We start from the raw sequence: 17,520 nt of genomic DNA on the forward strand, positions 1-17,520 counted from the left end.
AATCTTTTCCAACAATAATTTCACGTTTTCGTAGTCTTCCTTCATGTGGACTGAGTGTGCAACTGGTACAGAAGGATTCACATTTCCATTGTACAGAACAACTGCCTTCAAACTTCTAGATGAACTGTCTATGAAAAGACGCCACTCCTCTGGTTGATGTGGGAAACAGACAGCTTCAAATAGACCACTAACGTCATGACAATAACACAAACTTCCTTCCATTTTGAAGAATTGTGAAAAAGGCTTGTGCCTTTTCCTATATTTTGATATTTTACATGTTGGAAGGAGAAAATTCCACTCATTCGTGAAGCAAGATGTTCTGCCTTTGATTTGGGAAGATCTAAATCTCTTATCAAGTCATCAAGTTCTTGCTGATTAAGCAAATGAGGTTCCTTTTTCCTGGTTTCATGCGAAAAACTAATATCAAGATTGGAAGATTCCTCTGGCTCTCCTTCCAATGACAATATATCTGGTGGTTTGGGTACAGGAAGTTCGTCACTGTGTGGAACTGGAGCAATGGATGTAAGTTACTGGGTTATTCTATTGTCTCCTACTCTTTCTGTTTTTATAGTGTGTCATGTCAACTGAACAGGAGTAGCAATCATTATGGTGATTAGTAGGCTCTCTCCAAATTCGAGGAATAGCAAATGGCATACACTTGCTGGTTCCCCACAACCAACCTTCTAATGTAGAGCGGGAATTATCGCATCACACATGCGGAGCCCAATGTTTGTTTCGATCACCTACGGGCACTCGAAAGTAAGCTTCATATGCAACACAGAACTTTATTCCAAGCACAATGTCATGTTTAAGTTGTTTGGGGCTTATGTAATATCCACAAACGTAACACAATGAGTCTGCTAACAATTTACAACGCCTAATTGTAGACATTTTATCTTCCACACAGCACCTAGTGAAATTAAATCAAATGCCACTGATATAATATAGTTACCACTATAGCTACTCAATGCTATATGCAGCTGGCGATCCAAGTGGAATCATATAGAAATTTACTGACTTTACTTAAGTAAAAGTTAATATTTTTTGTAAAAGTAAGGGGAAAAATAAGAAATTATATTTTTCCAGACAGTTATTTTCATTCAAAATAAATGCTGTATTCAAAATTTGTAATCATAGAACGAATATGTTACGAAACGAAACTTGCTAATTAATCCACAAGAGTTTGTTCTGTGTTGACGTCTATGGACAGCCGAAGTAAAGGCAGAAATTCTTCCTCTAAAATAGCGTTCTTGAACAAAGACGATTTTGTAAAATTCCTTCCAAATAATCGACATTTGAGGAAAACTAATACCAGATTCGTAATTAGCACGTCAAAATCATTCGGTAAATGTAAAAACATTAAGATAAACAATTTCTTGTTGAGCAGTGTTAATCATACCTATATATATCTACAAGTATGTTCTTAAATTATAGAAAACTTTGTGCCTACTTTGCCTTGAGAAATAAATCATAAAAAAAAACTAACTACTGGCAGGACAGCCCTTGTGCCCGCGAGCTTCTCCAACGCCATCTATTAGCGACCGGTTGAACTAAGACCGGGCTATCAATGACACACGTGATCAGTACGCTCCGTCGCCCTGTCTCTGACAGACCTAGTGACCATCACATCTTTTATTCACATGATCCCCCAGTTTGCATCACGACAATAGATGGATGCCGAAAAGTGGAAAGTGTCTACAGTGTCTTATAAACCATAAATCCAATAATTAACATTAAATTTTGCTCCGATCTCTTTAAAAATTTTAGGTATTATATATAGGCTATATAGAAAAAAACCTCTAAAGATGCCTATCCCTGCAATTTGATAATTGTTTATCTTGGTCGCATATTTGTAATATCATAAAATATAAACTTAAAATGGCTATCATCATTTATTTTCGGCATTTATTTTCGTGTTTCTAAATGGCTGCAAACGGTAAGTTACTAGGTGACTCGTGATAACTGTACCTCGTGCAGAATAATATTGTCTAGGGCGCTCTTGTTCCACTTTTCGATTATCTTTTATCTATTTGAAAATATCACATAACTACTGTAAAATTAGCGGTATTTTAATTTCGCAGTGATTCGACCTCTTAAGTGAGGTAGTTATGTTAGCAGAAAGAGGAACTTTCTTCTAATTTTTTAAAATATTTTTTTTTCTATTTTCTCTCTCGTTAGACCATACCCCATACAATTGTAATTTCGTGTATTTGTTTCTTTTTCTATATACACATAAGAAGGCTATATTTGTTGGTGGAAAAGGGTGGCTATCATCACTTATGGACCTGGCGCAGGGAAGGAAAAGAAGGAGAAGGGAATGTAATGTGTGACGGAAGGCTTTAGTCGTATTGATTACGAGGAGCTAAGATTGGCTGTTCACCATTTCCACCACCATCGCCATTGAGAGGGGAACCAAAAGACAGACGATCTGCAACGGAGATACTTTCTTCTTCGCTAGCATCGGTGACCATCTTTCGCCATGGCTATAAACACCCGAACAAACGAAGAGTTAAAAGAATTAAAACGTTATTACTTTGTATAGCTTAAAGAGGTTAATGGGAATTTTAGACGTTTGCTAGAATATAATCACATTTTTATCTTTTCTGTAGAATATTCAATAGTATATCATGTAATAAAAGCTATGATAATTGTTTTATAAAACGACTTCGACGATTCACAATGACTAACGTGCGCGATAGACTCAATTAGATATCTTAATATGGTATCTCATTCATTGCTGAAATCTCTAATGTATTAAGGAGCTGGAACAGTTATTAACTCCTTATTACTGCTAATAGAACTTCAGAAAGGCACTTTTAGACGGCAAGAGTTCTCTCGCGGATATATGATTAACAAACACATCTTCGAAACGCAAGATCTGGGCTCAAATCTCGATGGGAAAAAAGCTCATGTGGCTGAGAACCAAAGATGTAATGGTTCAGTGCACATAGCATCTTCTGAACACTGTTGAATTTGTCTACATTTTACTTTGAAGGCCTCCATTTTTCTTTTTCGTTTGTTTCTATTTAATTACCTAAGATGAGTATATCTACGAATTAAAAAAGAACTTCAGGCACTTTTGGACATTTATCTGGATCATGGATCAGAGTTGATGACGATGGGTTTTGGTAGGTGGTGGGTTATGGTGGATCGTGGGTCACGATGGGTAGTGGGTCAGTGGTCATGGCTCAAGTTTTCATTGACTCACGCCAGGGTAGCATTGATATTTAAGAGGTTTCAAGTTTAAGTCCATCAACCGACCGACCATCTTGGACGGTAAATATCTGATTTGAGCACCTAAAAGTATACCCAACCTAAAACGACACAACCTTCATATTCATGGACTCTCTTCTTCTTCTCGTATCAGAGAAATGTTTGTGACGTAAACTACAGAAGTTTGATCACTGTAAAATTATGATTTGCTTTATTTTATTTGTTATAATGTAAATAATTCAGAGTAATTCTATCTGTTGTGAATGTGTTGTGAATTTTTTTTAAACATAAGATTGTTACATAAATCAATTGAAGTAAAACAAGTTTTTTTTTTCATGGCTGCATCAGAATTGAAATGAATTATTTAAGTATGATTTGTGTTTTCTAATACAAATAATTTGTTGATCTTTCAGAAAAATGGCTTGGCGAAGGGGAAGGCTCATGGCGGACGGATCAAACAGAAGCAGAGCGCATATCCAGGCTTCAAGCAAGACTGGGACTTCCGCAGGGTGAGTACAGTAAAACAGAATATCTCATCTCTTTTTATTAAATCCACTATCATTAAGAGTATATATATTACGTTTTCTAATCTTTACAATAACGTGATTTGTTATTCGTATATTTTACTAAATAGAGTATCTATAACTATTCACTCTTCTTGAGTGAATGCTGTATCTAGAATTTTGGTCTACTGATCTTCTTCATCTTTATAAAGGAAAATGCAAAAGAAAACTTCCCTATGATAAGATTAAAAAAAAAAAAAGCTTGAAGGTTTTCTTGTGATTCATTTTCTCCGCAATGTAGGTACAAATTTCAGTGATGAATAACATCAAAAAGATAAATTTTCTGGAGACAATTTGTGAGCACGGAAATGTTATTTTTCTAAAAACCCGTACAAAATAAGTTTTGTCTGTGTGTTCTGACCGAAAGCAGGTAAATCCTTGGCTCACTAAGATCTAATATAGAACTTCCAGACGTTCCGGTTTAGCCTATAGACTCCCGAACCTTTTCCTGAAAACTTGTTCAAAACTCAAAATATCTTGGTTTTGCTCCTCCAAAACATAAGTCAATATTATTCGTGCGATATTTAAAATAAGGGTACTGCTTTCATTGAAAAAAATATTGCTTTTATTAATAATTGAAAATAGTACTGGGTTATTAGTCATTGAAAATAGTACTACTTTTATTAGTCATTGAAAAGAGTACTGCTTTTTATTAGTCATTGAAAAGAGTTCTGCTTTTGTCAGCCATTAAAAAGAGTACTGTTTTAATTAGTCATTGAAAAGAGTACTGCTTTTATTAGTCATTGAAAAGGACATTGCTTTTATTAGTCATTGAAAAGGGTACTGCTTTTATTAGTCATTGAAAAGAGTACTGCTTTTATTAGTCATTGAAAAGAGTACTGCTTTTATTAGCCATTGAAAAGAGTACTACTTTTATTAATCATTGAAAAGAGTACTGCTTTTATTAGTCACTGAAAAGAATATTGCTTTTATTAATCATTGAAAAGAGTACTGCTTTTATTAATCATTGAAAAGAGTACTGCTTTTATTAGTCATTGAAAATAGTACTACTTTTTAATCATCGAAAAAGGTACTGCTTTCATTAGTCATTGAATATAATAGTATTTTATTAGTCATTTATGCTCCTAATCTAACCTCTAACCTCTGCCACACTCACGTTTATTGGGTATTGACCTAGTATTTAATTAATTTTGATGTTTTAGCAAAAAATGCAAGTGCATAGCTATGACTGTATTGTAAATTTTTCATAACGTGTCCCGGTGTTATGTGTAAATTTTCATAGGACGTCCCGGATTTTTAGTGTGAAAATCTTGGAGCTGTAACTTAATAGAATCTAATAAGCTAGTTAGTCTAATAGCCAAGTAGGATAGTGGCAAACTTCTTTCCTCTCTATAACAAAATGATAAGTATGAAGTTACACTTTTAAGAAATTGGAGTGGATAAATACAAATCATATAATTTAAATCAATAGTTTGACATATACAAAAACTGAGTAATTATTGCTGTAATTATGTAACTGTATATATGTAACAGATACTCGGTTACATATATAAATTATAGTTTTCTTCGGAATAGGGCTCTTTTTCGGGATCAAGTCAATTTATTGAATTTTGTTTTAGCTTGTTTACTATTAATTAATTATAGATTGGCTAAGATTAGTTTGTTGCACCGAAAACCTGACTCCTAGGGTAAGGGATCGGATAGGCAACACACAACACGCATTGTGTGTTGTCTAAGCGTAAGGGGTACGACGTAAAGGTTGGATATGGGAAAGGTCTCTGCGTTTCCGAATAGAACGGCTATGGAGGGAGATATTTATAAGAGCCTGTTTCTATTACAACGCTTGGTAATTCGTGTGTATCCGAATTGATGAATGGGAGGATATAAGCACGGATACCAAAAAATCGCTGTTTATCTGCAACACGTTGACAAAAACATATTTTGTACTTGTGATCGAAATATAATGACAAAGTTTTGACAGTTTTCTTAATGTAAAAATATTTTTTTTAAAAAATGTAATCTGCTTATTACTACATCAGTTGAATGGAATTTGTTACAGTAAGAAGTAGATAAGTATTTTTTTTTAAATAACAGATACTGTTTATGAATTTTTTCATTGTATTTTGCTGGGCTGCAAGTCTAACGGGTGATTAGTATTTTATAGAATTCTAAAGTTATTTTATGAATTAAATTTATTATAGGGCATTAGGTACAAATGTTTCTATTCATTTTTACCTTATGGATTCATAGCTTCTAAAATAGATTATATAACATTTACAGTAATAAATGAACTTTGTTAATCAAATTACGCGATTCCTACACTTAAGATCTCCTGTATGATACACAGAGTAAAAGTAAGCTATAGAGGAACCAGCAGGAGAAAGTCTTTAGGGATACTCACTGTCAGTGTAATAGTTAATAGCAGAGGTGTGTCCGACATCCCCATTAATCCCCCTCTTCGATTCAATTCAATTTTAAGGCTTACTGCTAAACTGAAAATTCCTCATGACAAAAGTCAGAAAATAGAATTAATCTGATTTATACTAAACTGTATGGTTTTACAGAAAACGAGGCTATGACGAGCCAGTTCTTTCTACGTAAGATTATACGAGGTCGGCACAATGGCTCCCAGTATAGTTGTTTTCGGCTTTTTACGCCAGAGTTTGCAACATTCTTCCAAGCAACTCTCAATCGACTCACAATACTGAGCCAATACTCAAAATACCCACTAAATACACATGCTGAGAATTCCGCTATACTGTAGTACTGTGTAGATTTTCCAAGCTCTATGTGAAATTTTGAATAAAACTTATTCAATATTATACTTTTGTCTTCTTCTTTTTTTTCAATTTTCAGTTTTTCTGTACCTTGTTTTATTTATAGCTACATAATCCTCGATGCGGGAAACTTGTATCGCTTTCTTCTTGTGACTTTTTTCAGTTCCTGTCGTCTACTTTCTTAAAAAAAAAATCAGTTGGTCGTATATTCTATCCCCCTATCGTGATGTGTGTGTGTGTGTGTGTGTTGACTCCAATAAGGGCCAATGGATGGGAGTGTCAATCGGGGGCACATCGGCAGAATGAATGGATGTTCGGTGGAGACCGTATACACGTGTTGCCTGCGCCCGTATACACAGAGGGATGACGGCGCCAGGTTGCGATGATGGCTGGGCTATTACACGCTGATATATGACAGGAGACTCTGCTTCGCCAACGACACATGTCCTCCACGACTACTGATTGAGGAAACCATCAACTTCTGTCAACTAAAGTTTGGCCCTCATTTTTTTTATACGTATATATATCCATCCTTATGTAGCTTGCGTTGTTTTTAGCATTTTATTGCTTGATGCTGGTCCTTATAGTGGGTTGGTGCTTTTACATTTTTTTTTTATCTGCGTATAGTACAAGTAGCCAGCCTGATATAGAAGAGGGAGGAGAAGTCCCTACTCTTCACACGGGAAGAATATCGAAAAATGCTGAAAGATGTTTTTAATTATTTAAAATAAAATGTCTAAATACCAAATTTCATGTCTCTAATCTTAAGAGATCCCGAGACATGAAGATCTTATAATGATAATAATGATTTCAATTCCCATTTCTTTCTCTTTCCGCCTCCTTATCTTCTATGTCAAATATTAAGAGATGTTCTAATATGTGTTTAATCTATTTCTATCCTCTTTTTCTCCACTACCTTTTCCTTATATTTATGCGATACTTGTCTTCTTTTTTTCCTTATATCCATGCTGTACTTGTCTCCTTTTCCCTTATATCCATGCGTATATGTCTTCTTTTTTCCATATATTCATGCGGTACCTGTCTTCTTTTTTCCTTATATCGATGCGATACTTGTCTCCTTTTTCCTTATATCCATGCGGTACTTGTTTTTTTTCCTATATCTATGCTGTACTTGTATCCTTTTCCCCCATATCCTTGCAGCATTTGTCTTTTTCCTTACATCCATGCTGTACTTGTCTCCTTTTCCTTATATCCATGCGGTACTTGTCTTCTTTTTTTTCCATATATCCATACGGTACTTGTCTTCTTTTTTCCATATATTCATGCGGTACTTTTCTTCTTTTTTCTATATATTCATGCTGTACTCGTCTCCTTTTTTTCCATATATCCATACTGTACTTGTCTTCTTTTTTCCATATATTCATGCGGTACTTGTCTTCTTTTTTTCCATATATCCATACGGCACTTGTCTTCTTTTTTCCATGTATTCATGCGGTACTTGTCTTCTTTTTTCCATATATATCCATGTGGTACTTGTCTTCTTTTTCCTCATATTCATGCTGCACTTGTCCCATTTTCCTTATATACATGCGGTTACTTATTCTCTTTTCCCTTATATCCATGCGGTTATTTGTCTTTCTTGAACACGCAATTCTTCAGAGAACGCATGATGAAGACACTGATGAAATTGGTTAGAGAATTGACTTATAAAACCTGACTTATAGGTTTTTTCTTTAAATCTCAATTTCCTTTTATCTATCTCAAATTATGTAAAGATTCCTGAAGTTAAAATGATAAGAAAAGTAGAAGAAGGAAAAGTGGGAGCCAGGTAAAGAAAAGAAAAAAAGTGACAAAGACGATGCCGAAAATGTAATTTTTTCCTTCTCCTTCTTCCATCACTTATTTCAACTTATCTTCTCTTTTAAAAGCTTTCTCGATTCCTTTTCTCTTCTGAAAAATTACGTTGAGATTGTACAAGAAGGAAAGGGCGAGGGAAATGGACAGAGGACGTAGGAGAAAAAAAAAGTAAGGTTGGGGGCGGTGGTACGGTATGGAACGGGGTCGAAGAGAAAGAGACAGAAGAACTGAGAGTTCTTTTCTTTCCCCGAATGTTTCCGATTGATTTCCGAACTGCGAGCCCATTCAAGTGTTCACATAGGGAGAATAGAAAAAAAAAGGGGGGTGGGACTTACTCTGACTACCTTTTACGTATATACATGGATGTTCCAGTGAATTTCTTATTTCTCCCGCTCCATTTTTCTGGGAATATGATCCAGAGACTTTGCGATGACCAAGAAACTACAAGTAATATATTAATCTCCTTATGGGTAATACGAGTATCTTCTTTATTACTCTGTGTGTAATTAGAAGTTTCTTTCAAGTCTACGCAGTTGAACTTTGTTGACCTATGTAACTGGCTTGTGTTTGTTTAACGTAGTTGCTCACGAGACGATATTCGGTATTGTTTTGTCTCGAAAAGCTGTCGTTAAAATACTGTCTTGGCTCTCAAAATATATCTATTTCTATCGTTTGCCTCGTGTTTCGTCACGAAAATTTTGTCTCTTGTCTCTCTCTTGCGGGCATCATTATGCCTAAGAGTTCTGCCTAATGCCGAGTTCTAAGTAAGTCATTTAGGAATATCTGACCAAGAGTAATCCAAATTGGCAAGCCCAATGTTCATGGAGATTAGTGAACGCGAATTGGAACAAACATGGAAGATAGAAGTAGAGTGCTGAGTTCCTTTTCGCTGTGGTCCAAAAGGTACGTACAGCGAAACCTCCATTAAGGGACGCCTTCATTATATATATATAGCAATTCGAAAATAACTGATCTAGCACTTAGAAGCAAATTTCGATCAGGAACTATGGCCGCAGGATTATATGTCATAGACAACTATTGCAGACTTTTCCGCAAGAAATTCACAAACCGCAATGATTAGTTAGTTATGTTTACATCTTCATTATTTAATGATAACGTTGTATGTTCTAATTGTGTTACTTTTAATATTATCAGGATACGAATTCAGGGCTTCTATAAGTAGTTGAGAAAAGAATATCACACCACAAGGATTATATTTTGCAGTGTACGTCCGTATAAACACATCTCCAGTGACGGATGGGGAATTCCCCCCTCATTGTTACCCAATAAATTAGACTATTGAGTACAATGCAAGCTTATTTCGATATTTACCTATACTTACATTTATAAGGAATTGACCAAGCTGCATAGAATTATAACTTGAGTCTATGCAAAGTAAATTTTGTGTAAACCCCTCTGTAACGGAACATTTACGAACAAGTCCCAGCGGGTGTCCGTTTTTGAGAGTTTCACTGTATAATACACAACTGGAAATGAGGGTCTTGAAGTGTTAGGATAGATTTTAAGATAACAATGTAGCACAGAAACTAAATAATTACGGTTGTAATACACATATTCAATTAATATTTTTCAGATGTAAAGTACTCTATAACTTCTTACACTTGATAGTACCAAAGTAAGCCAGTTCCTTGACCCACTATCGTAGAGAAATAGAAAGTTCAGTTTTAATCCTTAATTTTTTTTTAGGAATATTTAGGAATATATATAGAGGTAATGTAAAAGTTCTTCTAGTTAGTGAAATGTTTATTCCTAATTCCAGTCTTAAAGAGGACTATTCATAAAAAATAAAATCTATTTTTTCTTAGTTTTAGATCTACCATCAATGATGAGTTGGGTTACCTAGTCACTTCAACCGAAAAATCAGCTCTACAGCATTGCTGCATATTTGTATAATGGATTAATGATATCCGCTAGTTAAGATAAAATATTCACATGTTTGAGCCCCGCCATGACTTTTCTTAATGAAAGTACCATGAAATTTTGTCAGTCTCAGAGAAGAAGAGAAATATGTAGCTTTTCTGTAATTTTTCACGCGTTTATACTCTTGGAGACCTTATAGTTATATTTCAGTGCAATGTTTTGACGCACAGAACAATAAAAGTTATATATTTATGAAGAGAAGGAGAGGAGAGAATTTCTAGAATTAGATTAACAACTTCATACATACTTCCCATGCGTATGACCATTCTATGTCGCGTCGTAGTCATTGCGGGTTACTGGGTTATGTATGTGCCCCGGTCATTGGTTGTGATGGAACAGGGGTTGACTGCTCCCAGGTCACGAGTCACGAACTTCCATCATTGGTTACCATAAGCAGTTAAGTATCGAATAAGTGTATAAATGGATGGTTCTACTTGTTGCATTATATGGATGGAAAAGTTGCATTATATGGTGGATAGCCAATCCGCAGAGAAAAGAGAAACTGAGATTTAAAAAAAAAAAATGAGTAAAATATCTAGTGAAGAAAATGGACAAACAACCTACTGATTGGATAAATTTATATAATAGAGACATTCATTGTACAAATATCGTATTGATACTAAGACCCACATCTTTGAGGTGGCCAGCGTATACATGAAAATACAAGCGGTATGTATTTAATGCAGAACGCTATAGTTGAGAATCTGGAACATAGAAAACGTGCGTTGGCCAAGAAAAATGTGTTAGGGTAATATGGGGAAACAGGACCTGAGAAAAGTGGGTAATAACACTCCTTAGCACAGGCTAGGATTTAGTGATATTTTGCTTTTGCATTGATACGGAACTTATATTTCTATCGATATATATATATAAAATCCTAGTATCTTGAGTCACGTGCAGAATGCAAGTGCTTCCAGTACCCGGAAAGAACCATATATACGAGACAACCAATCTTGTTCTCGTTAACCTTTGAACGCGTTGGCACCACGCTAGATTTAAAGAAAAAAAAAAGTTAATGAATCGTCAAGTCTTAAGTGAGTGGTCGTAGCTGATCTTTCTTGTTTGTTGTTCTTTGTGAAATAAAAGTATAAGGTTGTAACGGCAATAAATGTTACAATCTGGCAACACATTGATTCAAATGTTAGAAAAAAGCTGGCCACTTTTAGTACTACGTACTTACTTGGACCACATATATTATTAAAATCATGAGATGATAAACATATTAATACAGTGTTAATACTTTGTGACGTTGATACCTGTTTAGTTAGATGATCGTTTTCTGCTGAAGCAAAGAGTTCTCTCTTTGGCTAAGTGGTAAGCATACGCGCCTTTGGCATGGGAGATCCGGGTACGATTCCCGATGGGAGCTCATGTAGTTCGGATTCCACGTTAATCAGTAGATCCCCGTCTCATATAGCCTCGCTGCTGAAAGGAACGTTAAACTCAAAATCAACTCAACTCTGCTGAACCAAAAATGTCCAAGACAAGTTTCTCTTTGCAGGCTAACTTATCAAAGTTGACCACCTTTGATTCACTATAATCATTATTATTATTATTATTATTATTATTATTATTATTATTATTATTATTATTATTATTATTATTATTATTATTATTATTATTATTATTATTAAACTTACATAATATAATTTATAATGTAAGTATATTCAAAAATCCGAATGAAATCTTAAATATGTATATGACTCCTATATCTTCCTCCGTAATTTCCTCCATAACTCCGTAACTTTAATAGAGAAATGCATACTCTGATCAGAAAAATAATAATAATTTAAATCTTTCTTCGCTATTTTACAAAAGAATTTTCGCATTATCCTTAAAATCAACTGAATGAGTTTTAAGAAGCCAACTATCTCTTATATACGTCGTAAGGTTACTTCCGTTTTGTGGTCAGTTTGGTGTGTTAGGCTCTATGGAGAGTAGATTTATGTACAGGGCTTTTGTGCTTTATGCTGCTTTGTGAAGTGTGAAATGGGAATGTCTTGAGGGTAAAGGCGTGGATCCTTTTTTTTCTTTTTCTTCCCCCTCCTTTTTTTAATACTGAAAGTCCTTTCGCCTGTTCATTTTTACACTTCACCACTTTTTGGATCAGCCTGCTTCAGTGAGATAACTGATGGTCACTCAGCAGTGACGTCATCAGGAGATGTTTCCGAGCAGACGACGACCGAAGGGCAAACTGTACCCTACGTGGAGGAAAAAAAAGGGAAATAACACACAGAGAAACGGGAGAGAGAGAGAGAAAGGGGGGAAACCGTGTATGCAAACACAGATGGAGCAAGAAGCGAAAGATCGATTTTGGGTTGAATTTTCCATGTCAAAGCGAAGCAACCTTTATAGGAAAAGACTATATCGAATCCACGTATACCCAAAATAGGGAATTAGTTTGCTCTAGAAGAAAAGAAAGAAAGAAAAAAGAAATGAACTGACCCCATCTCAGTGTTTCCAACTGAGATTATTCGGTAGAGGATAATCACGAGATAACAAATGATTCTCCTGAAGGCAAATCAATTAATGTAAAAAGACTTGCAGGAAGAATTTCTTTAGTGTTTTTATTGAGTTGATTGGCAAAATTGCCATATTAACAAATTTACTGAGAAGAGGACACGATATTTCTTTATCTTATTCAATATTGATAATTCTTTTTATCTATCAATAGCCCAACATTTTATAATTTGTGAAAACTGGACCAACACTTCCTTCAGAACTTGTTGTTGAGTTCAGTTCTATACGATAGCGTCAAAAGCCTAATTTTCAGCACATGTTTGCATTAGACTTTTATCTAATGTGTAATTTATGAACTAAAAGTTAAAAAAAAAGGGAAGCAGATTAATGATTTTCACCTCTCATATCTTCAGTTCATTATTTACGATTAAGTTTGCCGCTATAGTTGACATTATTACGGTAAAATACTTACAACCGACAATATTCGGAGAAACTCTCAAAGTGTTTCGGTATAATTCACAAAGTTGCAATTGAGAGTATTTGGAAAGACGTCGGAAATGTTTGGACATATTACTTTCAATTGACAGTACTTCTAAAGTATTTGGATACAGTATACCTTACAATTGACAATAATCGAAAAAAAAAACTTCGGAGATGTTTGTCTACAACACTTTCGATTGACAATAATAATCTGGAAACTTCAAAAATGTTTGGATACAGTACTTACAACAGAGAATATTTTAAAAGTGTTTGGATACAATGTTTAGAATTGGCAGTGCTCGGGAAGACTTAAGGAGTATTTAGACACAATATTTATAATTGACAATAATCGGGAACATTTCGGAACTATTTGTATATAATACGTACAATTGATAGTGCTCGAAAAAGACTGCAGAAGTGTTTGGATATAGTACTTACGATTGACAGTACTCGGGAAGACGTCAGAAGTATTTGGATACAATACTTACAGTTGACAGTAACCAGGAAGAATCGGAGGTGTATGAATACAATGTTTACAATTGGCAGTATTCCAGAAGACTTCGGATATGTTAGGATATAATACAATTGTCAGTATTCGGGAAGGCTTTGGAAGTGTTTTGATGCGAATTGACATTACCGGAAAGACTATGAAAAAACCTGCGAACTTGTAGGCTGTGCTCTGAGAAGTTCTAAAATAATTTGATTTTTACTTATTTATAATTAGAAGATGCTCGTAGAGGGAGGACTCAGTGGTATACAGTGGCGGATCCAGGGGGTGATCGGGGCGATTGCCCCCCAGAAGAAGAAACTTTCTTATTTTATATATAAATAAAACCCATCCCAGAGTTTGGAGCTCTTAAAAGTAGTTCTAAGTAGCAGTATTATATTATAACCCACAGCCCCCCAGAAGTCCTGGATCCACCTCTGGTGGTAGTGTGCTTACCTCTGGTACGTGGGGTCCTTGGTTCGGTCCCCGACCAAGTAAGATCGTAGTGGACATCATGTCTGTGTGTTTTCCTTTGGTACTCCCGTTTCCTCCCACAGTCTCACTCCACCGATTCTTTCATCATCATTCACTTGCCTTAATTATCGTCTACCTTAGCCTAGACGATAAAACGTGGGACGTAAAACTTAAAGATCTTATATCATTTCGAAGAGGGATTAATTCTCATAGGGATGCAATATTCGTGGCATCATATGGGAGTGCTCTTAATTCAAGTAGCTTCCAGTTGGCGTACAGAACTAAATCAACATGAGAAATTATTTGCCAATACGCAAAATCGAACTGAAGACTTCACTCGGTAAAGAGAGGTGTACTAGCTGCTCTTGTACACTGCAGCACCCTTATAGATAAAATAAAACACCAAAAAAGATCAATGTTAAACAGTGTGAATGTTCATGAGTGAATATCCTATTAGAACATCTCTAGCATTACATAAAAGTTAGCATATGTTGCATAAGCTTCCAGGATACTTGTCATCACTAGGATCAGTTGAAAAAATAATATATTAGCAACACTTGCTAGCGTATTTTCTCTATCAATAGATTGGTATAGTGTTTCCAGTCTTGATAAAAAAAAAAAAAATCTTCTGTTCTTTCGCTTGTTTTGTTCGGCCTCCTACTCCGTGCCCTCTTTTGGTCTTGTGGGAATTTGGAAGTCTATTGAGATTCAGTAAAAATACCACTTTCCGTTCGTTTTTCCTACATTTTCTCTCTCCTTTTGCTCCTTGGTCCAGAAAGAGAGAAAGAAAGAAAGTCCATTCGTTCACTGGTGCATTTCCGTAAGGATAGCTGAGCGGAGATGGAGGGTCCACCTGGCAATATATTAGGGAAACGGAATATAAAAGAGTCAAACTGCCCCTTTGTGCCTAGGGAATCGTGTTTGGTTTGCATTTGTGTGCGTGTGGCTATTTTTTTCCTTCGTTTGATAGAATACTTACTTTCTTTCTTTTCGTTCGCTGATATTTAAATTATGTTTGCAATTGCTTTTAAATTTCTTCAGAATGGAAACCTTTTAGATTACCTAAATATGCATACATACGAGGGGATTTCGATTGAACTTTTAACCTATTTTACAAGTCAAATCTTCTTTCTGCCCCCAGTTACATAGAAGTTAGTTTTGGTCTTTTACTAAAAGCCTACATACTTGTAGATTTACGAGATTTCAATTTCCATAATCTTCATTTTCTGGTTCAATGTATATGAATTTGTGTCTATTCTCGCGTCTGGGACTTTTAGTTCAACTTTTAAACTTTACCATTGCTATTTGGCCACGTAATATTATAATCTTTGAAGTGGCCACCACAGTAAGTTATGGCTTACTGCAATGTGAAGTCAGTAAGTTGGCCACGTAATTTGTTGCAAAATTTTTATAAAGTGTGTCATCTCAATAACTTGGTCAGTATAAGCTGTGAAATTGGTCGATACGAACTACGATATAACTTCTAAATTTTGCAACGGTATATCGCCCAGCTATCGTAAGTTGACCACGTTAGTCAGATGACTGAATCTACTAAGTTGGTCATTTCTTAATGTGGCTACTTGCTTTATTTTGCTTTATTTGTTTTCGTATTTGCAAAACAGTGAAGATTCATACCATCTATTACTACTGTGGTCTGCAAATTTTCTATTGATTGGTTGGTTGATTGTTAGTTGAAGTTGCATGTCAGCATCGTGACTATGTAAGGCGTGATATAACGTTTAAACTGGGATCCGAGCTATCCAAAGAAAATCAAACTCTATACCATACCCTCCAGAGAGAATCGAGCCCGGTACCAGACGCACACAAAGCACAAAAGCCACGAAGTGGTTGCCACTTTTATGTTAGCGGTAATTTTTCTCTTGAATGAAACATGGCCAACATAATGAACATTATTATTACTGGTGTACTGTATTGTATGTTAAATAAAAGGGTTAAATATAAAGCAATTGTATCATTGTTACAATTCGTACCCGGCTTTATGCACAGAACACTTGGGTCTAACTCTTATCAACACTAGTGTCGTCAAAAATATATATATATTTTTATAAGTATTCTTTTATATATACAGGGTGCTTCAAAACAACACAGATAACGTTTGGGAGGTGATTCCTGACACCAAGATAAGACAAAAAGTATAGACCAACTTGAGTGCAGAAATCCGCATTTCGGAGTTATATTCTGCCGAAAACATAACCAAAAAACATAGTTTTAAAAGTCTATAGCTCCAATTCTATGGGACTTACCGTAGTTGGGTCAAGAGTTCACTTAGGAACTAGTATGTGCCCTATTCAAATATCCATATTTCGAAGTCCTGTCATACTTCTGCAACAATTTTTATAGAGGTAGTTGATGAGTACTTCAAATTATATGCTCGTAGTCAAACTCTCTAAAAAAAATGTTGCGTGAGTACCGCAGGATTTTGAAACATGTATTTTTTTGGATAGCGCACATGTTAAACTCTTGCCAACTCTTGACCCGACTACTCTTGCCAACTCTTGGGTCCCATAGTATTGGAGCTATGGACCTTTATGGAAGTTCATGAGCTAAGGAAGTTCATTTTTTCATGTTTTCGACAGCCTATAACTCCGAAATGGCGGATTTCTGCACCTAGGTTGGTCTGCACTTCTTATCTTAATCTTGATGTCAGGAATCACCTCCTAAACGTTGTGTTGAAACACCCTGTATATTGATGGTATATTCATTATAACTATAATGTGTTTCCCATTTATTTGTGTTTGGTCCTGCTATCTGTTTTCTAATCAATGGGAAAAGAATAGTAATGTTTGCACGTTGATTGATTTCAAAATAATAATAATAATAATAAGAATAAGAATAAGAATAATGCATTAAGTAAATTAAAAGATTTGTTCTAAAGATTGCGTAATAATGCTTATATGTATTAATCTACTAAACTTATCAAATGAGTGTATTTGAACCTAATGACCAGCAAAACTATTAATTAACGAGAGAGCCACAGCAATTATTATTTATGACAGGTACTTAACACAATTTCATGACGAATTAAAATGAGATATAATATCCAACAAACGATTAAAGAAAGACGTAGGTCAAAATCGTTTGAGGAATGATTTAAAAAAAAAAAAAAAGAAGCTGATAAGGTGGAGATGGGTAGTAACACATACCTCGTTCGGTGTTCCAATATTTGGAGGTTACTATTGTGTTAGCCCTTTTGACATTTTATTAACGAGGTAGAGTAGTAATTAACAACAAAAGAAAAAGAGAAAGTAATGCATATGAGAATTTAACCTTATTGAATGGCATATGACATGACATATGTTTGTGGTAGAGAGCAAGATATGAAGTA

At 35.1% G+C, this 17,520-nt stretch overlaps 1 protein-coding gene across 5 annotated transcripts in view; it reads left to right on the forward strand.

Annotated features, from left to right (window-relative positions):
• Positions 1-17,520, forward strand: part of LOC145690279 (uncharacterized) — a 363,538-nt gene that overhangs the window by 245,204 nt on the left and 100,814 nt on the right. For all 5 annotated transcript variants that reach the window (XM_081765031.1, XM_081765034.1, XM_081765029.1 and 2 more), the window contains exon 2: positions 3,627-3,722. In XM_081765031.1, coding sequence (XP_081621157.1) covers positions 3,627-3,722 — 96 coding nt within the window. The remainder of the gene's footprint in view (positions 1-3,626; positions 3,723-17,520) is intronic.

The sequence above is a fragment of the Thermobia domestica genome, chromosome 7, assembly GCF_964235325.1.
Source record: "Thermobia domestica chromosome 7, izTheDome1.hap1.1, whole genome shotgun sequence".
In the NCBI taxonomy this organism is placed as follows: Eukaryota; Metazoa; Arthropoda; class Insecta; order Zygentoma; family Lepismatidae; genus Thermobia; species Thermobia domestica.